Source organism: Rhinatrema bivittatum, chromosome 8 (genome assembly GCF_901001135.1).
Source record: "Rhinatrema bivittatum chromosome 8, aRhiBiv1.1, whole genome shotgun sequence".
Lineage (NCBI taxonomy): Eukaryota > Metazoa > Chordata > Amphibia > Gymnophiona > Rhinatrematidae > Rhinatrema > Rhinatrema bivittatum.
In genome coordinates, this window is record NC_042622.1 from 135,687,256 (window position 1) to 135,712,258 (window position 25,003).

At 43.8% G+C, this 25,003-nt stretch overlaps 1 protein-coding gene across 3 annotated transcripts in view; it reads left to right on the plus strand.

The window, feature by feature from the left end:
- Window positions 1-25,003, plus strand: part of ABCA2 (ATP binding cassette subfamily A member 2) — a 382,666-nt gene that overhangs the window by 266,181 nt on the left and 91,482 nt on the right. For all 3 annotated transcript variants that reach the window (XM_029612786.1, XM_029612783.1, XM_029612787.1), the window contains 11 exons: window positions 38-218; window positions 3,980-4,192; window positions 6,448-6,644; window positions 8,082-8,264; window positions 10,593-10,777; window positions 11,796-11,916; window positions 14,509-14,796; window positions 16,421-16,636; window positions 17,594-17,696; window positions 18,630-18,958; window positions 20,039-20,252. In XM_029612786.1, the coding sequence (XP_029468646.1) occupies window positions 38-218; window positions 3,980-4,192; window positions 6,448-6,644; window positions 8,082-8,264; window positions 10,593-10,777; window positions 11,796-11,916; window positions 14,509-14,796; window positions 16,421-16,636; window positions 17,594-17,696; window positions 18,630-18,958; window positions 20,039-20,252 (2,230 nt within the window). The remainder of the gene's footprint in view (window positions 1-37; window positions 219-3,979; window positions 4,193-6,447; window positions 6,645-8,081; window positions 8,265-10,592; window positions 10,778-11,795; window positions 11,917-14,508; window positions 14,797-16,420; window positions 16,637-17,593; window positions 17,697-18,629; window positions 18,959-20,038; window positions 20,253-25,003) is intronic.

Here is a 25,003-nt window from a genome sequence, read left to right on the forward strand (position 1 = left end):
GAGTTACCCTTTCTGTCTTTGTTCGTTCTCCTTACAGAGGAAACTCGTGGGATAGAGGAAGAGCCAAGCCATCTGCCCTTAGTTGTATGCATAGATAAGCTAACCAAAGTCTACAAGACGGGCAAGAAGTTGGCACTAAACAAACTGAGCCTCAACCTCCATGAGAACCAAGTGGTGTCGTTCCTGGGCCACAATGGAGCAGGCAAAACTACCACCATGTGAGTCGGCTTAGGCTTACATTTTCCCAAATCCTGCCCACTGTCCTAGCTAAACTAATGAATAAGGATGTTTAAAGCATTAGTTTGAGGAAGGGGTTTCACACGAAGCAAAAAAGTACTCTGGGTGGATCTAATTTTAAAAAGCATTTACTCGAGTAAGTGGTCTTTTGAAAAATGCTACGATAGTATGTTATGTTTACATGTGTAACTCCTTTGAAAATTGCCCCCTATATTAGTAAGGGGTGCATTTATTGTGATGACTTTCAAAACTAAGCGGCTTGTTCCAGTTTGTGGATACATTTTATCTGTGAACTTTGCACCAATTAACAAAGAGAAGTGCACATGTACTATCTCTTTGAAAATTGCCCAAGGAAAACTTACCTGGAGTCATTCGCACCTTCTTTTCCTGCAAATACTTTTACCATCCAAATGCACCTAGTTTTGAAAATACAAATTACTCTTCATCCTGCCTGGTGCTTCTGCCGCAGGTCACTTTGCAGCTCAGCTCAGTGGTGTAGACATGGGCGGACCTGGGTGGGCCATGGCCCATCTACTTTGAGCTCAAGTCCACCCAACCAGGGCTATCTGACATGGAGCAGCAAGGTCGTCGCAGGATCCAATCCCTGCAATGGCAAAGAAGAGAACTGGTGCTGCAAGGCCATCGCAGGATCCCATCCCCCACGACAGCAGCAGTAAGAGTTTGGCTATGCTTAATGGAAAGGCCCCGTGTGTGTGGGTGGAGAGAATGGGAGCTTGAATGTGCATATGTGAGTGATTATGGGAGCCTGGGTGTGTGTGTGGGGGGGGTGGGGTGAGAATGAGAGCCTAGATGTGTGTGTGTGGATTGGAATGGTAGCCTGGATGTGTGTTTGTATGGGTGAGAATGGGAGCCTGGGTATGTGTGCGGATTAGAATGGGAACTTAGGTGTGAATGGGAGCCTGGGGGGTGGATTAGAATGAGAGCCTAGATGTCTATAGATTAGAATGGGAGCCTGGGAGGGGGGGGAGGGGAGGGTGAGAATGGGAGCCTGGGTATGGGTGTGAATGAGAATGGGAGCCTGGGTATGTGTGTGGATTAGAATGAGAGCCTGGAGGGAGTGTGGGTGAGAATGGGAGCCTGGGTATATATGTAGATGAGAATGGGAGCCTGAGTGTGTGTGTGTGTGGGTGAGAATGGGAGCATGGGTATGTGTATGGATTAGAATGGGAGTTTAGGTGTGTGTAGATTAGAATGGGAGCCTGGGGGCTGAATTAGAGTGGGAGCCTAGGTGTGTATAGATTAGGATGGGAGTCTGGGGGGGGGGGGAGTGTGGGTAAGAATGGGAGCCTGGGTATGGGTGTGGGTAAGAATGGGAGCCTGGGTATGGGTGTGGGTGAGAATGGGAGCCTGGGGTGTGTGTGTGTGTGTGTGTAATAGAATGGGAGCCAGGGTGTATGTGATGGGGGGTGAGAATGGGAGCCTGGGGGTGGGAGGGTGGATTAGAATGGGAGCCTAGGTATGTGTAGATTAGAATAGGAGCCTGGGTGTATATGTATGTTTGTGTGTCGGGGGGGGGGGGGGTGAGAATGGGAGCCTGGGCATGTGTGTATGCGAGTGAGACTGGGAGCCTGAGTGTGCATCTACCAGTGGGTGAGAATGGGAGCCTGGGTGTATATCTGTGTGTATGAGAATGGAAGCCAGGGAGTGAGAGTGAGAGCTTGTGTGTGTGTGTATGGTAGAGCATGTGAGAGTGAGAGCTTGGTGAGGGAAAGAATATGAGAGCAAACGCTCATTTGTGTGAGGGAGTAAGAGCTTGTGTGTGTGAGGGAAGAAGGGAAGAAGACAGTAGGAGAAGAAACAGAAAGAGGAGAGACCTTTAAAAGGAATTTGAAATGACCGAAAGGGAAAAAAAGTAGGAAAAAAGAGACAGGGACCAGCTGATTAGAAAAATACAAAGATCAGACAACAAAGGTAAAAAAATATATAAATATTTTGAGATTTTAGCAATTGGAATATGCCATCTTTGAGAATGTGCATTTCTTATGTTTTTGTATTTTGCTCTTCAATATTCCACTGTTCAGAGACTTTAGTTTCTCAGGCTTTCTATTTGGTTTTGTCTGCATGTTTCTGTTTCTAATTTGTAATCTCTTATTTCTATATTAGATAAGGTTCGGTCTCTGTTTTGCCTGTGTGTGTGTGACTGAAATGTAGTATTTCTGCTAGCATGTAGTTTTTCTGTAGTAGTCCAGCTTGCTTTGTTATTCCAGTAGGGCCTGGTGTAGTATTTGCATTGCTGCTTTTTCATAAGGTTGCTGTTATTTGAGTCCTGAGAGTCAGTTCTGTGACTGTATGGTATGGCAAGGTTTTAGATGTCTCCTTTTTTTGCAGGTGCTTGTGTTACTTCACAAAATGTTTAACAATGGAGGAATATTTTTGCTGAAGTGACACCAGAATTTGAATATTTTTTTTTATGTCGGTTGTAATGTGAATTGTCCTAGCTTTGCTCTGCATCTGTTCTGATGATTAATGATATTTTACTGTAGTTATGATGATTTCTGGCTTTCTGCAAAGAGGATTCACGAAAGAATACATTGATTTTTGTTTTAATACATGATTGGTTGGATCTATTTGTTTGTTTTCTTTGGTTTTCTCATAATATACTTGTGCATTTCTAAACTGCAATAAATATAAAATAAATTAATACAGACTAATAAAGAATGTTTAATACTAGTAAGTGCTTGAAATAATTGAAATAAAATGTTTTAAGGTTTCACGCATGATGCATAATGGCTGTTGCAAACTACTTAGAAAGCCATTGTAGAGCGCAGAATATGGCATTATTTATCAATAAGAATATAACCAGTAGGTCTCAGACCTGCATGCCAACAGCCCACGCATGTTAACCTTGTGCCCACCCAAAAAATTGGTTCTGGCTACGCCACTGGCTCAGCTGCCTTCCTTTTTTTTTTTTTTTTTTAAAGAGACAGCCGTCCTGTGTGCTTCAGTGAGAAGTGCAGGTACCTGATTGCACTAAGGAAAGGAAGATCATCCCTCTGTCTAAAGCTGTTCTGAAGGAGATCCTCTTGCTGGCCCAGGATTTCCCTGGGGAAATTGTCCTTAAGAAAAGCCATTGCACTGAGAGCCTTGCCCCCTTCCTTCCTGCTGTACCAGCTGACTCCTACCATCTGCTGAAGGCAGAAAACTACTGACTCCTTCCCTGCTGTACCAGTCTATACAGGGAGGAATGTCAGGACAAGAAAGCTTGCACTCTGCCTCCATCTGCTGGTAGAGGGGACAAATCCTACTTGTCTGATCTGGTCTGTCAGGACTCAAGGAAAGAGAATTAGCAGGAAAGACCTAATTGTATCTTTATGTATGTCATTTCCTCCTCTGATCTCACCCTGCCCCAGGAACACCTCCATGAGAATGGGGGTGTAAGTAGACATGTTGTGATACATAAAGGGTGGGCAATTTTCAAATTTCCCATTTACCCATGTAAGTAGCCATTTATATGGCTAAATGGGCTTTGAAAATAGTATTTTCCGGGATCAAGTGAGAAGCATCCAACATGACCAGGTTGGTAGTTGCCATCATCAATAGAATTTAATTTTGTTCTGTGAGTCATTGCCTCTGGAGTACAATAAGAATTGGCCATGGGTACTACTTGAACCAAAGGTTTACCATTACTATTGCATAGTTCTCGTTGAAATCCAAAGGGGAAATGATCTCTTGGTCATTTTTCTTCAATTAATTTAAGGAATTTTTTTTATGACCTCTCTAGGTCGATCCTGACAGGCCTTTTCCCCCCCACTTCCGGCTCTGCTACTATCTATGGCCATGACATCAGGACCGAGATGAACGAAATCCGGAAAAATCTGGGCATGTGCCCACAACACAATGTGCTTTTTGACAAACTAACAGTGGAGGAGCACCTTTGGTTTTACTCACGACTGAAAGGCATGGCGGAGGATGAGATTTGCAAAGAGATGGACAAGTAAGGCTACTCCTTATAGCAATTTGTCTCCAACTGAACATCTGGAAACCATGCTTTATTGTTTACCCAGCATCTGGCAACATCAGTATATTACATTTTACACTTTTATACTACCTTAAAAAATATGAACCCAAAGCAATTTACATCACAGATAATACAACAGAAAAAAAAAATTAATAGAAAATAGTCCCAAATATAAAGGTGAATTTTAAAAGCACAGCGTGCGCCAAAACCAGGATATATGTATATATGTTGGGCCGGTGTATATTTAGCAAATGTAAAATTATCCATTGTTGTCATGTAAGACCCTGAAAGCATTGCTGGTGGAGCATCGCTGGATGCAGCCAAGAGCACAATAAGAACCTACTATGTCTTGGCTTTGAGGGGTTCTGGGTGGGCTAGGTTGGTGGGGACAGTGGTTTTGGGTGGGGTGTGGGGGCAGGAGGGGTACTGGAGCCAGCCTTTTTGTTTTAATATCTGTGGGGGAGATGGCCAGTCTTGCGGACCCCCCTCCCCTGGGCCTTGCCACACACAGTTAAAAATTATGCACACACACACACACATGCTCTCTCTCTCTCTCTGTCTCCCACACATATGCTCTCATATGCTCTCTCACATTTGCTCTCTCTCCCTCACACACACACACACACTATCTCTCACATGTACACAATGCAATGCTCGTGCTCTCTCAGCAGCAGCAGCCTCCTTAGGCTCTTCTCTCTCTCTGGTTTGTAGGGCAATCGCTGATCTTTCTCCTTTCTTCAACTACATGGACCCAGCCAATACCGCTCATGCTTCTTCTCTTTCGGGCTGCACATGCCTGCCGACACCTGCTTCTCTCTCTTGGCCCCGCAGAGTCAATCACTGATGTCTCCTGCTCCTTCTGGCAGCAGCAGCAGCAGCGATTGGCCTAGTGCAGCCAGAAGAAAGAAGCAGACTTTGGGAGGCAGAGCAGTGTCAGCAAGTATGAGACCTCTGCATCTCCACTGGGCCTCTGGAACTAGATCCCTCCCTCCCAGAGTATCAGGACCGGTGTGCAGGGATGAAAAGATCTGGAGCAACGAATGAGAGTGCTTGTATGCCCAGGAGGGTGCCCCTGTTGCGTGCTGAAGGGTGACTCCAGGAAGAGTCAGGAGCCTTGCACTACTACTGCCTAAAAGCCATATTTAAGCTAGTGGAAGGACTAGGCTGCCACCCAGCAACCTCTGGCACTCTAGGCGGCTGCCTAGTCCACCTAGAGCTTCCATCGGCATTGGGTGGAGGGGGGAGAACCTTAGACTTGTTTAAATATTTTGGGAGTTGGGGGTGACAGTATATATATATATATATATATTTTTTTTTTTTTTTTTTTTATTTATTTATTTTTTTTTTTAAGTATTTGGTGGATGGGGGAATTGGGGGTAGGTCTTATTGCTTGTAAGGGGTTTTTTCTTTTTTTTTTTTTTTACTTAACCAGCTCTGAATTGAATATAGTCGGTTTGGTTTAAAGTTATCTGAGTAAACTTATTTGGATAATTTTAGCAGAGTATATTCAGTGAGAGACTTGTTCTGGTGAATATGTGGCTAAAGTTGTTTTGGGTTAAATTTACCCCGATAACTTTGCCGCTCGTCAGCCTGCTGAAAATGGAGTGCATCATTTTTAGCATACAATTCATTTGCATAATTTTGCCATGCTGGTGAACGGTTTTGCATTAAATTAATTTGCTAATGTATCTCAAAGGAAGCAGCTTCGTGGGATATTAGAACAGCTTGCAGCAACTCCCACTAACTAGAGCGCAGCACTTCAGAATCCCATGTGGATAGTAGGGCTTTAAACAAAACAATGATTAAATCAACATTAAAATTACTCAGATTATACAGTCTAAGAGGTTTTTAATAAATGTGCCATAGCTAAAGCGTCTCTTCCCTTTCTGTAGCATGCGGGCTGGGTATTGCTTCTTGTTTTTATACTTATGAGTTCTGACATGCATGAATGTCCTGAGAGTTCAAGACATCTTTACAATTGTGTTCCTTGAGGAGCCACTAACATCTACCTAATACAATTCAATTCTGTGTGTGTGTGTGTGTTTATGTGTGTGTAATGTTGTACCATATAGTGCATGTTATTGACTTGTTAATGCATGGGTGTCACCAGGTCTATATGTTTAATACTGCCAAAATTACCTATGACATTTAGTGAGCAGATGCAGTCTTTCACAATCCTGGATTCTCAAATGTCACATTTGAGTTGGGAATGATTTTGAATCTCTCTTCAGAATGATTGAAGACCTGGAGTTGTCCAACAAGCGTCACTCGCTGGTGCAGACCTTGTCTGGGGGTATGAAAAGGAAGCTCTCTGTGGCCATTGCGTTTGTGGGAGGGTCACGGGCTGTGATACTGGATGAGCCTACCGCTGGCGTGGATCCCTATGCACGGAGGGCCATCTGGGATCTGATCCTGAAATACAAACCAGGTGAGAAAAAGAAACTGATCTCTGGCTGGGCAGAACTTGAACTTGGAGGCTGAATTTAGCGCATTTGAAATAAGGAGAGCAATGCCCATGGGATGATCAGAAAGGCAAAGTCTACTGTACAGACTGCACCTGAAATCTGTTCATTGACTTTTCTTTCTGCAGCCAGAGAGGGGACTCTGCTTCAGCCTGTGCTAGCTCCGGAAAAGGAAGGGGGTCTGCCTCCAGCCCTGGGCTGGTATCCGGGACGTGGGTTTCATCGTATTGTTTATAAAGAGAAAAACCAGATTTGATTTTGATTTTGGAATGAACTCTGGATATGACGGACCATTCTGGTGTTTATCTGTTGTCTGTTATTATGCTATATGGGAGACGAGCATGGGGGATTCCTGAAGAAGTGGTAGGGATTGTAGAGCTGAGCAGTTGAGGTGGATGGGCTGTATGGTCATTTTCTCTCATATTTCTGTTTCTAATCATAGAGAGGGCAATTTTCAAAGGCATTTACATGGCTAAAAACCTATTTATCCAGGCAGAATGCCCCCAAATGCAGCTAAAGGTCTATGCGCTGTGTCGCAGCATGTATCCACATCTAGAAGAGGTGTTTACAGGGTTGTGTTGTGGGCGGGATTGGAAAATAACATATTTTTTTAGGTTGTATCATGTTATGTTCCTAAGAAATTTTACCCTCACAAAGGGATACATGTACTTTCCCTTTGAAAATTAAGTGCACCTAGGCAAAAAGTTTAAGAATTGCTCCAACAGAGGATAATATTCAAAGATATTTAATGGTGTCAGTAGCCTACTTTAAAGGAAAGGGCCTTTTCCACCCAGATCTGCGTAAAATGCTTTTTACCCACGTAAATCGGTTTGAAAAACTGTCTCCTGAGAATTGCTCTGTAAGGGGCATTTGATAGGTCTGACCTGCCCTTTTTACTTCCCTCTTAATCCATCTGTGGATAATATGTCCAGGATAAGGAAAGCAAATGGCTTGTCCATCAGTTCAGCAGCTGTAAGTTTGATATTTTGGGCCAAGATGTGGAGGCAGTTACATTACATTCATGGTTTTAAAGATTGCGAAGGTCAAGTTGTAAGCCATTGTGTGGATAGTTCCCTAGCTATTACCCGGCATCTCACACGCAGCGTATTCTTGATGTGAAAGGAGGGCAATTAACTTGGCTGGGTTTAAAAAAAGTTTGGATAAGTTCCTGGAAGAAAAGTTCATGAACATTAACCAGGTAGACTTGAGCAAAGCCATTGCTTATCCTTGGGCGTAAGCAACATGGAATCTGTCTACTAATTGGATCCTGCCAGGTGCTTGTGACCTGGATTGGCCACTGTTTGAAGCAGGATGCTGGGCTTGGTATGACCCAGTATGGCAGTTATGTTCTTATGTATTCTAGAACCTTGTGACCGTGTCCTACTTTCCTTGTGGCATTCTAGGAAGGACTATCCTACTCTCCACACATCACATGGACGAGGCAGACCTCCTGGGAGACCGCATTGCTATCATCTCACACGGGAAGCTGAAGTGTTGTGGCTCCCCCCTTTTCCTAAAGAGCACCTATGGGGATGGCTATAAACTGACTGTCGTCAAGAAACAGTCCGATACCAGAAATGGCCCAGGTTGGTACTGGCGTGCTGGGGGCAGCAGCGGGTACACATTGGTGGCAGTGTGAGCCTGGCCGAAACTACTAGCCTCCAATGACACTAGCCGATAATTTTAAGAGAGCATGGGAAGTTGTCAATTGAAGCTCAAATTGCTTTGAAGCAGTGGGAAGTAGCTTGTATTGCATCCGCATGTGCTATATCTCTCTGTTAGGCTTAGGACTCCATTGGGAGGGCAATTTTCAAAAAGGCCTAGTCTGCTTTTACCGTGTAACTTTGGCATTACGTTTAGCAGGTTCACACACATAGAAACATTGAAACATAGAAATGATGACAGAGAAGGGCCAAAACTGTCCATCCAGTCTGTCCAGCAAGTCTCCCATGGCAATATCTGCCACACCGTGTAGGTTAACCCTTGTTTCTTTTAAGGGTAGCAATTGCTGCTCTGTGCAGCCATCCCCAAGCCCCATGACGATGAGAAAGCAAAGCTATTGGTTCTTCTTCCCAAATGCATCCTCATCTGTAACTTCAGAGAGTAAAAGCAATAATGTTAAAACAATGGGTAAAGCCGTCTAACTAAAAAGGTATTCCCATGTAGCAGGTGAAAGTACATGCCCTAGAACAGGAGTAGGGAGGACATATTTAGGTTGGAGGCAAAACTACACACATACATGTGATTTTCAAATATACGCTTTCTGAAAATCCAAATACATATCATCTACTGGCTGACCTTTAGCCACTTGTTTATTAACTCCTTCAAAACATGAAGCAGATTTGTGAGGCAAGACTTCCTTTGGGTAAATATCCATGCTGGCTCTGTTCCATTACACTATGTCTTTCTATATGTTCTGTGATTTTGTTCTTTAGAACAGTTTCCACTATTTTTCTCAGCACTGAAATCAGGCTCACCGGTCTATAGTTTCCTGGATCAGTCCTGGAGCCCTGTTTCTGTTATTAGCATATCGAAGAGATTAACTTTTTTTTTTTTTTGTCCTGTTTCATTCTCTTACTCTGGGCTTCCAGCTCAAGGAGAAGCAGCCAACTATCTGGGGGGTTTTCCCTCTATTTTTATATCCCCTCCCAACTTGGTCCAGCCACCGCAGCCACAGTCCTTAGTCCAGGTGCCACATACCACAGCTCCCTTCTTACCTGGCTAAAGTGGACACTAAACCGGGCCACTAAGTGTCACTGTTTAGCAATGTAAGAGACTCTCAGTCCAATGAGCTGCAGAATCCCCAGCCCAAGTTGCAAAGGCCAGGCCCGGGAATTGAACCCGAGGCCTCTGCATGGCAGCATTGCTGCTGAGCCATCAGGCTGGCGCACACGAGAATCTGTTAGTCAGGGCTATAAATGTGGCTCACGCATTTAGAGGCAATTTTCAAATAGCTTGCGTGGGGAGTTTCCCTTTTGAAAACTGCCTATATAGTCCACAGACTAAAAGCACACGTGGACTTTACACTCACAGTTGATGCAGGCAAAAATATGCTGGAAAATAGTGCATGTACCCCACTCCGTTCCCAGGGATGGGAACGCCTCCTCTCAGGCTGCCTACACAAACTCGACAGAGGAAAGCAATTTTCAGTCCAGGCCATTTTACTCGGGTAAATCGCTGCTTATTTACAAAAATGGCTTAGAAAATTTTCCTCTTTGGTAACGATAAGGATTTCCTGAAAAATCCATGGAGACTGTTGGTGTTTGCGGTTTGATTTTTTTTTTTTTTTTTTTGTAATTTTAAACCATGTAAAAAAGTATCTTCTTAGTTTGCTGGACCCAGATCAAAAAATAATAAAACCAAAATTACCCTGGACATTTCTTCATAAGAAAAATGAAGGGGAGACTGAATGGATCGGTGAACCTTTCACCTGTAGCTTCTGGGTTCAGATGCCCTCTTATTATGACAGATAGTCCCGGGACAGCGTTGAGTCAGCATCAGGACTAGTGCCTCTGCTCAGGTCCTACCAGCTATATAGGATAATTAAAGGTCTTTTGGTTCTAGTGCTGTCAGTATATAATACCTTTCCCCAACATTAATATTTACTACAAACCAGCCTCCCCACCCCCGCCACCAGCTAATGTAGTTTTAAAACCCAGATCTTGGGTTTGCACAGGTTTGTGTATTGATTCTTCCGCCATCTTGTGCGTGGGAGTTGTGCAGTGCAGCTGGAAGACTTGCTGCCTGCGCTAGCTAATGTGCGTGCAGAGGGGCTGTGACTGGCACAGGGGCCTCCTTACTCACCAAGGCTTTCCTCCTACTGTGTGCCAATAGAAAAAAGGCCTCCAGTGAATCAGGCTGACAGTCCTGTTTTCGGTGTCTCTCTTTTCTTATTCTCTTTTTCTGTCTTTCAGACCTGGGTCAGACACACAGCCCTCCGTCTCACTCCTCCGTCAGCCCCTGCTCCGAGCCCCGGGTCTCCCAGTTCATTAAGAAGTATGTGGCCTCCTGCCTGCTGATCTCGGATACCAACACGGAGCTCTCCTACATCCTGCCCAGCGAGGCTGTGAAGAAGGGCTGCTTTGAGAGGCTCTTCCAGGTATGCAAAGGATTAGCATCCCATTTGCATGTGGGGAGAGGAAGGGGGATGTGTTAGAGAAAAGGACTCCATGAAGGGGGGAAACTTTCAAACTGGAGGCCTTGGAACAAAGTGCGTCAATATTTGTTACCCATGGGCCTTGCAGCAATTGTCAAAGAAAGAGTATGCATGTTCTTTCACTTTGCAACCTGTAGTATATACAAAGTACCCACTGACATGTGCACTTCCATTTCATGTGGGAACTTTTTCCATGGTAAAAAACAAGCACAGAGTTGAAAAAGCAAGCTACGTGCATTATTTTCCTTCCCTGCCTTCAGAAGAGCAGTTTTCAGACAGCCAGTTTCCGCATGTAAATCGCGCTTTGCCTGTTTAAATGAGTTTGAAATGTGTCCTTACTGTGAAATCTTGTTAGAAAGCAAATCTTGCTGACAGATACTGTACGAAGGGAATTTATTCTCACTGGCTCTTAAAAGGTCACACTCCATGCTTTCAGCGCTATCATGGCCTCCCCCTCCGCATACTGGCATCCACGCACTGGGGCGGGTCCCTCATATCCTAGCACCTTCCCCATCCCACTGAAACTCTCTCATCGCCCTGCAACTCTTATGCTGTCTACGTTTTACTAGGCCTGATGTAGCCTGGTGCCACTCGCACTTGAAACACCCCCGTACTATTATCTTCTCACATGGAGCCCCTCATGATACCCTTCATGCTGAACCCACCCTCTTTCTGCCTTCCCCTCACACTCATTCCTCCCCCTCCCTCCATGCCACTCCTCACACACATACACTGTCTCCTTCTCCCATGCTGTTTACCGTAGGTTTAGAGCTTAATCATAAATCTTTTTTTTTTTTTTACTTCAGATTGTTTCACCTTCTCAGACGTGACTGTCGCATTTAGAGAATTCAGAGGAATTTTGAGCAACCTCCTGTAGGATTGAGGTGGAAAGGGGGGAAAGTGTAGTTCAGTACAGTGCGATGTCTTTGTTTGACATCCTCTCCGTTTTCTCCAAATACAGCATTTAGATGAGAGCCTCCAGGAGCTGGAACTGACCAGCTTTGGGCTGATGGACACTACCCTGGAGGAGGTCTTCCTCAAGGTCTCGGAGGAAGACCAGTCCTTGGAAAACAGCGATGCAGGTAAGGACAGGACCCTTCCTGGAGGAACAAGGAATAGGGCAGTTGGACTTGTAGAGAGAAATGTTGATGCTGCCCATAGGATTGCAAGTTCCTTTTGCAAGGGACACGCTGTGAATTTTCATTTGGAAATGTGACTGACATGAACACCACAGGTACATTTGTACCCATGTATTTTGCATCAGCCTTTCAAACCCAGTATCCAGTGGCCAAGCCAGGTCACGGGTACCAGGCAAGATCCCAAACAGTAGATAGATCCCACGCTGCTTAAGCCAAAGGATAAGTAGTGGCTTTGCCCAAGTCTACCTGGCTAATAACATTTTATGGACTTCTCCTCCAGGAACTTGTCCAAACCTTTTTTTAAACCCAGCTATTCTAACGCCTTAACCATATCCTCCTGCAGTGAATTCCAGAACTTAATTGTTAATTGAAAAAAGACAAGTTTAGCCGACTGTTGTGGGAACCTGATTGAGCATTAAAGATGTTTTCCAGAGTAGGTAATGAACCACATTCTTGATGTGATCTATCTGAACTTGATATATCATGTGCTAAGACTGCTATCAATTGTAGGGCATCCCAAGTGTCAGGGGTACAAGGCTGAATCATAGGAAATGATAGTGCTGGGCAGTGGGCTGTCAGCACTTGTGCTGCAAGCACTGGGTCTCTGCTTTGCTAGGTAAGAATTCTTTGCTGTGACTTCTCTCAGTTCATCCTTACAGGTCCGTGTCTGAGGCATTTTACTGGTATCAGTAGTCAGTTCCTGTCTTAAATTCTGTAATTCTTTTGTCAAATTATCTTTTTGATTCTTAAGATGTGCCGCTGTTAATGTCGATGACTTGACTTCTCTAGTGGCCACTTCTAAATTCCCTATAAACTGCTGATTCTCAGTAAGGAGCTCGCTATGGCTGCTTGCCAAAGATCTAAGTGCCAAGAACAAAAGTAACATGGCTGCATTACAGTGTTTGCTTTTCCTGGTCACTGTATTTACTTTAACATACTGCTCAAACTTAAGTTCCAGGGCTATCAGATTATCACGAATTTTCCCAAACTTCTGTATCAGAGGGATTCTGTCCTTGTGAGTTTACTGTTTGTTGCAACAAACTGTTTTGTTTTATTTCTGTAAGATCTGTATTTTCCTGCTTCTTTCGTCCCCATTTAAAGAACTTCATTTCCCCTAGATTAATGAAAGTGGCCTATTTAACTATTACTCCCACACTATAATTGTTATACAATTAGTTGATGTTTTACTGGTTATCTTTTTGCGTTCCAAGTAACCCTTACATCTCTTTGCTATTTCTCTGTTCCTATGTAATCCTTCCCCTGATACCTGTTTATTGTAATTTCCACCTTGCTGTTCTGCTGTAAACCGATATGATGTCACCACTAATATCGGTATAGAAATTCAATAAATAAATAAAAATAACTATATAATACCTATCACACTGTATAGAAGTAGTAAGTATCTCTTGTCTACAAGACATTTAGTAAAATATGTTTATATCCATGCCAGATTTTGCTTTTGCAATTTGATTAGCAAGCCAGATTAGGAATTTGTAAGAAAATTTTAGTTTCATTCTCTTTACTAATCTGATCTTTCTGACCCTAATTCCCACTACCAATGCAGCTTCAAACCACAATTTACAACTTCCCAATGCCTATTAAATTTAAATCCCACATCTGCCACCAATTTGTTATGGGAAGGTTTTGATGGAAAATTGGGCACTTATCCTATTATCTGATCAATGTGCGGGGGGAGGTGTAGGCTGTCATTTTCAGACTGGCCACAGGCTTTGCACTAATTTTCAAAGTGAAAGTACACGTGTGCTTTGAATTTAAAAATTTCTTATGGAAAATTACCCTCTCACATTTACAGCTGCTGTTTTGTGCTGGTAATTTTCTGCACTAAAATTATGCCCATACTTTTGAAATATTAAAAAAAAAAAAAAAGTGTCATTCCAAACCCTGCCCCAAGAGCACCTTCCCCTACTGGAGGTAAAAGTGCATGAGCAACAAACCTAAACACAAACTTTTACCTGCATAGTGGATAGGTAATTTTATAAAAACACATTTCAGTTCATAAAGCACTTGCCTGCAGAAACAGCTTTGAAACTTAACCTCCCTAAGGGCAAGAATGAAATCATATGGGCTTTTTTTTTTATCACTTAGGAGAGGGTACCTGAGTACCTGCCGGACAGATTTAAGCCTGCTCTTGCAGCGCCTAGATTTGTCTGGCCAAATTTTAGCTGCTTAGCACTGAATATTGTGCTAACCAGCTAAACTTGAAAACCCTACTCCAGGAAAAGCTCCGTTTGGCTCCGATTGTAATCAGCTAAATTTGTGCAACCTGTGAATGTGATTGGGCAACCTTAGCTGATTAGAGGGTCTGGTACTGTCCCCATAATACACACTACACTGTGTGCTGCTGCCCACTATTGTACACCTGTCTTGTGTTTTTTGTGAATGTCAAGGTGGTTCCTATTATACATTATTGGCTATTTATTAAGTTTTGGGGGCTTTTTTCACCAGCAAAGCAAAAATATATCTCCTTGTCTTGAAATTACAGTGGGATAGCAATAACTTGCTTACTCTTTCCAGACATGAGGGAATCCAAGAAGGATGTGCTGCGGCCAAGTCTTCAGGTGCCTGACAAGCCCGAAGCCAACACAGAGCCCCTACAAGGCGAGGAGGGCCTAGAGAAACCTGAAGTGGAAATGAGCAATCTGGTCACCTGTTCCAAATTAGCCCAGTCCCAAGGCTCCTTGCGTTCCACCTCCTCCGTGGGGTCTGTGCGTGGGGATGAAGGGGGCACATATTCCGAGTTCTATGGGGATTACTCGCCACTCTTCGATAATCTGCAGGACCCAGATAACTTCAGTCTGCAAGGTTGGTAAAGGGGTTGGGACGCGTCTGTGGCATATTCGGACAGCACTACCACTTTCTCGGTTACGTCTTCTGTCTGTGTAACTGTGTCTCGTTTAATGGGTTCCCAGCTCCCCAGGGGATGAGAAAGCAAAGCTACTGGTTCTTCTTCTAGAATGTGTAGAATGTCCCCACATCTGTAGCTACAGAGAGAGAAAATGGTGGTAAACAATGCGTCCCTTTAGGAAGTCCCTTATCCAGAATGGTTTAGGAGCATTTCATGCAGTTGGGAGGATAAAATCTACATTACAGAAAGTATCCCAAATACTTAATTTAACTGCTTTTGAAGATGACTAACTCCATGCTGCTCAGACACAGTGCTTCACTCTTTTTATTTTTTTTTATTGTTTTGCTCTTTACAAAGTCAGTTTTCAATAGTGCGAGCAAGTCATAAAATTCACTGGCAATGAAGATTTATGCTAGTATTTTATAAACTGTGTGGTGGGAGCCGCATGGGTTTTAAAGTACCACATATCTCTGCCCAGAAAGTACACGCAAACATTTGTAATGCAGGAGAAATCCATGGTTTATAGAGTTATTTTACTAATTTGCATGCGTATATTATATATAATATTTGTACAATGCAGTTTCTGCAGTTTATAAACACAGGTGGGTATTTTATAAACTATGCACATATAGGGCCGGATTTTCAAAAGGTTACGCGCGCCGGGCCTATTTTAAAAAGGCCCAGCGACGAGCGTAAAGCCCCGGCACGTGTATAAGTCCCGGGGCTTTACAAAAGGGGCGGTCCGGGGGCAGGGCCAGAGGCCTCCGACAGAGCGGCCATTGCTGCTGTAACGGAGGATCACATGCCGGCAGCCTGCCGGCACATACAACTTGCGACAGTGGGGGGGGGGGGTTAGAGTAGGGCTGGGGGGAAAGGTTAGGGGAAGGGGTGGGAAGGTCAGGTTAGGGGGAAGGGAACGGGGGAAGGGAACGGGGGAAGGCAGCGCGGCTCAGCGCGCGCAAGGTGCAAAATTGTGCACCCCCTTGCGTGTGCCGACCCTGGATTTTATAGCATCCGCGGGCCTGCATGCGCATGTTATAAAATTGGGCATACATGTAGGCCGCACGCGCTTCTTTTAAAATCTACCCCGTACTGCTGTTGAAAATACTTGTGCGCATAGTTTTGATCACTGGTTTGCCAATATCTCCACTAGTTTGCCCACGCCTCGATTAGTTGAGCCTACAGCCTTCAACGCTTCAGCCTTACTCCCCTCCCCCCCCCTCCCTACGTCTTAACCCAGACCTACCACCCTGCCTGTTTTACGCACATAACCCTGGGTAACGCTTTGAAAATTCATCCTATCAAGAGCATATTGAGTTATAGTTTAGTATCTCATGAGCTGCATTTCCTAACAGTAATCGGTATTCTGTCCCACGTCTAACAAAACGACTCTCTATTTATGTATTTTTTTCTTTAGATCAGGTATCTAATTCTTCAGCTTCTGTCCACCCCCCTTACTTCCTCCCCAACAAGTAAAATGAAGTTGTTTCTCACGTCAGAAATGAAATAAAAAATACATCAAAACTCAGTCTACACATTAGTGTATAAATATATTTATCTTTTCTACTGTTCTGCTTGCAGGTTCCATAGACCCAGACCCTGAAGACCAGGCCCTGGCTGGGCAGGGGAGTTACAAGCTCGAGGGATCTTGGTTGAAACTGAGGCAGTTCCAAGGGCTGATCATCAAGCGCTTCCACTGTGCCAAACGCAACACCAAGGCACTTTCTTCCCAGATCCTGCTGCCGGCGTTTTTTGTCTGTGTTGCCATGACGGTGGCTCTTTCGGTGCCTGAAATAGGTGAATTTGCCCAGCAGGCAGCAGCATGACCAGGAGTTGAGACAAAACTGGAACGTAGTAGACAAAGGGGCCCAGATCTATCCTAACTTATTTAGCAGTGAATGAGGGTATATAAGTAACAAACAGATGTGTCACCCTTCCACCCTTCTGGCAACTAACTGTCCTCCTTAGGAAAGCTGGAGCCGGCAGTAGGGGAGAGCAGGGACACACAGGCCCCTTTCTAAGCATCACGCCCTTTCCACTCATTCTCACCCTAGTAATTAACCTGTGACCTTATCAGCAGTCAGGAAGTGGAAGGCATGCACTGCCTCACTGTTATTTGCTTCTACCATGTGGAAACCTTTGCAGCTTTGAGGGAGGGAAGTTTTCAGACAGCCAGTTCATGAAGGTAACATTTTTTTTTTCTGTGTAAGTTGCTTTGATAGTTGCCCCTCCCTATGGTTCTGACCTCCATGTTTTACAACACACAGGAAAAATCTGCAGGAAGGAGTGTGGGAGTACTGTCCATGGATCAGGGTTGTGCTCTGAGAGAGGGATGGGATGGGACTGTAAAGGAAGAGCTCCCCTTCTGTCTTCTCCTTGTATCATCCACCCTCACAGATCTCACTTTGTCCTGCAGATCTAGTGCTGGAAGAAAAGCTTGCTCTCAGTCTGAGCCCTTTGGTACCTTACTGTGCCAGCAAGCATTCCCTGCCCAGGCTGCGCCCATTCTTTCCCATGATTATTGGGTAGAAAACCCAAACCAGGGTTTCTTGTTTAACCATGGACAGCACTACCACCAAGATATATAGCACCTGGCCAAAGTACTTTTATAGCTGAGGTCCATCACAACAATAAAGAACCTCCACGACTGCAGGCTTGATGGCTGTAAATTCACTGTACAGTAGCATGGCCGCTGGGCAGATCTTGCTCCGATGGGATTTCTGATTTGAATCGCCTTTCTTCTTCTCGCTGTAGGTGATCTTCCTCCGCTGATCCTTTCCCCGTCTCAGTACCACAACTACACGCAACCAAGAGGGAACTTTATACCATTTGCCAATGAGCAGCAGCCGGAGCATCGGTAGGACATGTTGTGAATGCTTTTCTGCTGTCTGAAGGAGTTTTGATGTGTGGTGCCTGGGTTGCTCCCTCTTGAAGAAATCATTCACATAGTTCGAGAAGGCAACTTTGTTTTCCTGCTTGTAACTGTGATCCTCTGTATCTCCTGCAGCTATTAATGGTTGCAACCTAACATTAATAAATATGGTGCTTTCTAATTATAACAAAACTTGATTATAATCAACTTAGACCTTGTCTGCTTCCAAAACGTTTTTCATATAAGTTGTATAAGGTACAAAAAATCTTTTTAAAAAAACATGTTATCTCCCAGTCCATGTATTATAAAGTAGAATGGCTACATTGTCCCAGCCAACCAGTAGAAGAGGGAGACAAGTTAATTGTTAACTTGTCTCCCTCTTCTACTGGTGGAGTGGAGTCTGCAGTTCTGCTCCTGGTGTTATTTTTTGCTGTTAGTGGAGCTAAAATTGGGGAAGCACTCATGGGAGGAAGACGCTTTTTCTGGAATTTGATAGTTTAATTCATCGTTTTTCTGGGGGGTTCTGGAGCTGCAACGCAGGGCTGTTTCTCTTCTTCTACCTTTAGTACCTTTTGTCCATGGACAAGCTCACCATACCCTAATGATATAGCAGAAGGGAAGACATTTATTGTTTTAGTGTCTATCCACAAACTGTACCCCAAAGCGCTTCACAGGCCATTGGAAACCGAGTAAGGAAAGGGAAATGGAAAGAAAGATTAATGAAAGAGAAGAAGAGTGAGCTAGAGTTGGAACCAGGGCCTCTAGATTTTACAGTTGTGGTTTCTAGCTGGTGCAAGTGCCCTCTTTGTTACTATATTGATCGCCAGAATTGCTACCACCAATGCCATAGGGAGTATGGAGATAAAGGGTGATCTCATCATTTAAAATTGAACAAAAATGTTTTGTTAATCTCAACAGAGCAAAGCTGCCTCCTGATGCCAGCCCCCAGCAGATTGTCAATACCTTCTACCTTCCTTCTGGTATTGGGGCCACCTGTGTTCTCAAGACAGCCTTTAACAGCACTCTTGATCAATTGGTGCAGAGTCTCAACCTCAACAGCAATGAGTCAAAGATGCTGGCAGCCAAGTACTTTGATGCCATGTGTGTTGATTCGTTCACTCAAGGCTTGCCGCTCTCCAACTTTGTCCCACCTCCCCCCTCTCCTGCCCCATCCGATTTCCCAGTCTCCATGGATGAGGACGTCGTGAGAATGTGGAACGTCACAGCTTTTCCCATCTCTGTCAAAGGTAAGACAATAGCACTTCATGGATCAACATGCCGGGGAAGAGGGTTCAGATTGCATCTAATGGATTTTTCTCCATATTGCCTTCCGGATCCCAGTTGGGATCACTCTCCACATCAGGAATTACTTCAGAAAGAGCTCTCCTCCCTCTTAGAGACCAATGTGCTCAAACCCATTCCACCAGGGTTAAGAAGGTGGGCATTTTACTCCAAGGACTCCCTGATTCCAAAGAAATTGGGGCCTCCATCCCATTCTAGACCTAAGGGTCTTGAACATGTTTCTGAAAAGAAAAGTTCAAGATGGTTTCCCTGGGCACCTTAATTCCCTTTTTACAAAAAAGGGACTGGCTCTGCTTTCTTGATCTCAAGGATGCTTACACTCATATAGAGATATTCCCATGTCACAAGAAATATCTCAGATATGTATTGTAGGAGACAGTCACCTCCAGTATTGCCTGCTGCCTTTTGGCCTAGCATCAGCTCTGTGTGTCTTTACCAAATGTCTTGTCATGGTAAACAACTCTAATTATTACTTACCACACAAATAAAAGGTTTTCTAGGGGAAAGAGTCCATTGGTTGGTGAGTTAGTAGAACACCTATGCAAGTATGCCTCGCTGCCCCTCTTCTTGCCTTAAAGCCACACAGAAACAAGAATTCTTGTGCTCCCCCTTGGCTTGTATATCAGTATAATACAGTAGCTAAAACTAAAAGTTATCATGTGTTTAACAAGTACAATACCTTTAGACTTAAAAAGTTACTACTTCTGTATGCTAGGCTTCCCACTTAGCTTCTATAAAAATGTCAGAAGCTCCTGGAAGGCACTAAAAACAGATAGATATCTTATTCCTGCAGAAGCTTCTCTCATCCTACTAATTTAGGATTTGCATCGAGGTAAATTCTGGACAGCAATGCAGCCCTCTGCCAGGTCTCAGTTCAAGAGCCTAGCGGATGCATTTGCAATGCCAGGGAGGCCTACAACACGAGGGCTGGACTGGAGATGACATTTTCAGGGGTGGGAGATGGAGTGGGTGTGGTAGGCAATAGGAAAAGCATGTGCAATTCTTTTCTATTTTTCCTCCTTCAGAGACAGTCACCTCAACACCATCGCTCCCTTATATCATTCATGAGCCAATCCGATGCACTTGCTCAATGCAGGGGACCGGCTTCTCCTGTCCCAGTGGGGTCGGAGGTCACCCACCCCAGATAAAAGTTGTGACGGGGGACATTTTGGTGGACATCAGTGGCCGTAATGTCTCAGAATATCTTCTTTACACGTCAGACCGCTACAGATTGCACAGGTAAGAAGAAGGGTGCATGCTAGGGAGTGGAGGAGAGGGTCATAGGTCAGGTCTATCTCCTGCTTTGCTTTGAAGGCTCCAGCTCACATGGTGCTCTTGAAATGTCGTATCTCTTCCAGTTACACCACCAGGTGAAAATGTGAGGGGAGAAACTGACATAGCCACTGGATCGGCTTCTTACCTTTAGCAGTGTTCAGAATCAAAGTTTAAGATTCTCCCCATGTTGACCTTTAGGTATTTTTTGTAGCCCAAAAGTAAATAGCAGTATTCCTGGTGCAGAAGATGTGGGATCTGGCATGCAGGAACCAGAGAAGAGCAGTTACTTCCCTCCTTAGCCATCCTGGTTTTGAAAACATGGGGCACCAGTTAGACGAGGAATAGAGCTTTGTTTTCTGAAACCCTGCAATGCTTTTTTTTTTTTTTTTTTAAACGTAGATCTGATCACTAAAATCATTGAGATTTCTCTTTGTTTTAATATTCATAGTGCTCATACAAGATTAATCTTAAGTGTCTAACATTTAGCATTTACATGGAGACATTGTGTTACAGGGGTGATTTGTAAAAGGTGTTTCTGTGGGTATTTGCCCTGACAAAATGCCTTTTAAAATATTGCTCCCTGCTTCCCCCCCCCCCCGCCCGCCCTCACCAGTTTGATGGAAAACACACGTGTCATCTGCTGAATGAATGTGTACTTCTCCCACAGGAAAAAAGGGCAGATATCGGAAGATGTTTTCAAATTCGTCAGAATTCGGGGGGCCCCCAAACCCAATAGGAAAACCCCATGAAATTTTTCGTGGGGTTCTCTTATCATTTTGGGGGGGGGTGGGAAGAAAGGGCACTTAAAAATAACCCCAAACCCACCCCGACCCTTTAAATTTAATTCTTTCTAATCCCCCACCTTCCCGACACGGCCCGCACCATTTTTAAAGATGGTGCCAGCCGTCCATTACTCCTACCATGTGACAGGGGCCGGCCAATGGCACGGATACTCTGTCACATGCTAAGGGCAAAGGGCCGTCGGTGCCATTTTGTTTACTGGCAGCCGACGGCCCGAGAGCGGGAGATCGCTTCCTGGACCCCCGCTGGACCACCAGGTACTTTAAAAAAAGGTTTGGGGGGGTCAGGAGGGTGGGGGATTAGAAAGAATTAAATTTAAAGGGTCGGGGTGTGGGGTTTTTTTTTTCGGCACGACACAGCCGATTAAAATGGGTAAAAACCGTGGGAACGAAGATTTCCCGTGGTTTTTACCCGAACCTGATACCGGAAACGAGTCCGGTACCGATTCACAGCCCTAGTTTATTTTCAACTTTCTGCTGGGGAGTCTGGACCTGCACATTCTGTGGGCACTTCTGTAACTGCAGCCCCTGCCAGGCTATAAATTTTCAAAGTGAAATCCATGGAGAGTTTCCTTTTGAAAATGAATTTGCAAATCTAGGCACTGGGTGCAAACTCCATAGATACTTTTACCTGTAGAGTTTGCAACAATAATCAAATCAAAACTCTACTAGTAGTTTTGCCTCAATTATTACTCCCTTAAAAGTATCTGCACAGATTTGCACCTGCTTTTTCTGTGGGTACTATCTGTGTGGGTTGCATCTGCACTAGTAGTGTGGCAAGAACCCTCTTAAGCAGAAATCAGCAGCTTTCTGAATCAGAACAGATGGCACAGCTTGAATCCACAGCTGTTTATTGTGCTGATGAGATTGATGAATTTTTTAGTTATTCAAGATCACTAGCACGTTAGGAGCTAGAAGACTTCTATGACTCAGACATTAGGATGCTGGTTCTTGCTCCAAATTGCTTCTCTGCAAAATGTCTTGCAAAGAGAGTTTATTTGGTGAGATACTTGAAAGACTAGTCATGAGTCTAGATGAATCAAAACCATAGAGACTTTTGAGGACAGGTCACACTTTAGATTTTACAGAGGGTGCCAAAAAAGCTAGAACAAATGTTTTCCAAAGAGTGGATTCACATTACCAGGGGCTAGTAGGTGTTGGATATTTTTCAAAATGATTATGCCTTAGAGTTGATTTTTCAAACACCCAAAACATTCATGGTTTGTTTCATATATATCACCAGTGAAGACAATTGCTGTACTGACACTAAACAAATAAATAAAATAAAAAATGTTATATCCTACCCCATTTCAAAAGCAAGAGTGAGGATGTTAATCATTATACTTTGAAATTCCAAAAGTTATTAATAAAAAAATAAAAAAAGGGTTTACCCTTACAGACCAATTCTGGACTTCATTTAGGTGAACAAATGCTTACGTTGCCCTTATTTTCGATTGGAATCTCTTCAGTCATGTCATTTTCTCAGTAAGAAAAGGCAGGTATCTGACTTTGCTAGACCTATCAGAAAAATAAATTATGATAGACTATAATACTGAATGCTGAATTGAGTTTGCATGGTTTTTGTCTTTGGTTAGAATCAAAAAGAAAACTGATTAATACTAGGGGCCTGATTTTCAAAAGCATTTACTTGTTTAATGTAAAAACATTCTTCCCATGGAAGTTGGCTTTTGGAAAATTGCTATAATATATGCCTTTGATTTATTTAGTAGGTTTTTGCCCACATTAGGTGCAAAAATGACTATGGTAGTATGTTACATTAGCATGCATTATTACTTTAAAAAAATCACATGAAAATAATGATAAAGTTTATGTTGGTGGACAAACTCCCTGAATGTGCATAGGGTAATATCACTGGAGTACCCAGATTGGAAACTAAAAGGCAATAGATGCCTATTATAAGAGATTGGGGGTACCCTTTGCCAGGATCATTATGCTTGGGGTGAGCAAAAAGAGAGAATGTGGGGTCCATAAATCACTTAGACTCAAGATACATATAGCTATCACTTCTCCATTTCTAGTCAATGATTAGGTGAGGAGCAGTAAGAGTACTAAGCATCTATGCAACAGCAGTAGCATTCATAGACAAACAAGGGGATACCTGGAGCCAAAGAACTTTGGAGGAAGCAGAGCTTCTATTCACATTGTCGGTGGAATATCTGCTACAGCTTTCAGAATTACACACTGTAAGTCAGGAGAATGTGCAAGCAGATTTTCTGGGCCGAAATAAGATAGATCCAGGAGCTAAACCATTAGGCACTCAAGCAGATAATTAAAAAATGGGGTGAACCATAGATGGTTCTATTGGCAACCAACCAGAATGCATAGTCAAGACAGTTCTTCAGCCAATGAAAGGTTTATGGCAATGAGGCAATAGACGCGTGAAAGGATATGTTGCTTTATGTTTTTTCCTACCTTGGCTATTAATAGGCTGTGTAATAAAGAAGCACGAGAAGGTGTAGATATATGAGATCCTAGTGGCACCAGACTGGCCACAAAGACCATGGTATGCTGATTAGGGATGGGCATTCGTTTTGAATGAATGCGCAATCCACAACGTATAGGTCCCTATTTGTTGCATTCGTGGGTTCCCGAAACGTATGGCAAACCCCCACGAATGCAATGTATCATTAACGAATAAAACCCCCACCCTCCTGACCCCCCCAAGACTTGCCAAAAGTCCCTGGTGGTCCAGAGGGGGTCCTGAGTGATCTCCTGTACTCGGGCCGTCGGCTGCCGGTATTCAAAATGGTGCCGATAGCAATGGACGGCCAGCGCCAGCTTGTGCTCCTACCATGTGACAGGGGCTGACCAATGGCACCGGTAGCCCCTGTGACATAGTAAGGGCAAAGGCTATCGGCACCATTTTGAATACTGGCAGCCGACAGCTCGAGTGCAGGAGATCGCTCCAGGCCCCTGCTGGACCACCAGGGACTTTTGGCAAGTCTTGGGGGGGTCAGGAGGGTGGGGGGTTATAGTTAATTAAATTTAAAGGGTTGGGAAGGGGGGTTTTTTTGTTTTTCCAACTTTAATGGAAAACGAATACCGAATTCAACTAATGGACGAATCTGGTTTCCCCCTATGAAAACGAATGCAACGTATTTGGGTCCCGACGAATACCGAATCGGACAAATCCGTCCCTTCTGCACATCCCTAATGCTGATCTAAGCAAAGTAATAATAGATCGACCATTGCATTTTCAAGGTATAGGGCTCTCCTTCACTAGGGACTGATAGTAATGGGAAATCCATCTCCATTCTCACGGCATGACTCTTGAGAGGGCATGATTAGCTAAAATGGGATGCAAACTGTCAGTTATTAGAACAAGATTAAGTTCTAAAAATAATTCCACAGAGAGCTTAAGTGAGGGTTTGGTAAATATTTGCAACATACTGTAGATAGATTAACTGTTTACCATGGCATTCCAAATAGGAGATATTCTGACATTCTTTCAGAAGGGTCTTGACAAGGGGTTTGGCCTTCAATTCTTTAAAGTACAGGTTGCAGCAATTTCTTGTATGAAGGGAAAAGATTAAGGGGACATCTATATTGTCTCACAAGAAGGTATCATGTTTTTCGACAAGGAGTTAAACGCCTTAAACCTACATTGAGGTCTATGATACTGTTATGGAAGTTGAATTTTGTAGAGCACAATCTTCATCATGAGCAGAGATAACCGCAGCAAATCCCGTCAATATTATTAAATGAAATTTGAACAACTCTAGGTTCATTTGCCAAATATTATAGGTTGGATGTTCTCATGAGACAGGATACTAATTTTGACACAGCTTTCTTAAGACTGAGGGCCTCATTTTCTAAAGTTTCGCAGGCCTGTGATACTTTAGAAGATGAGGGGCGGGACTGCGCTAGCCGGCAGCGATCGCACTGTCGCGGTGC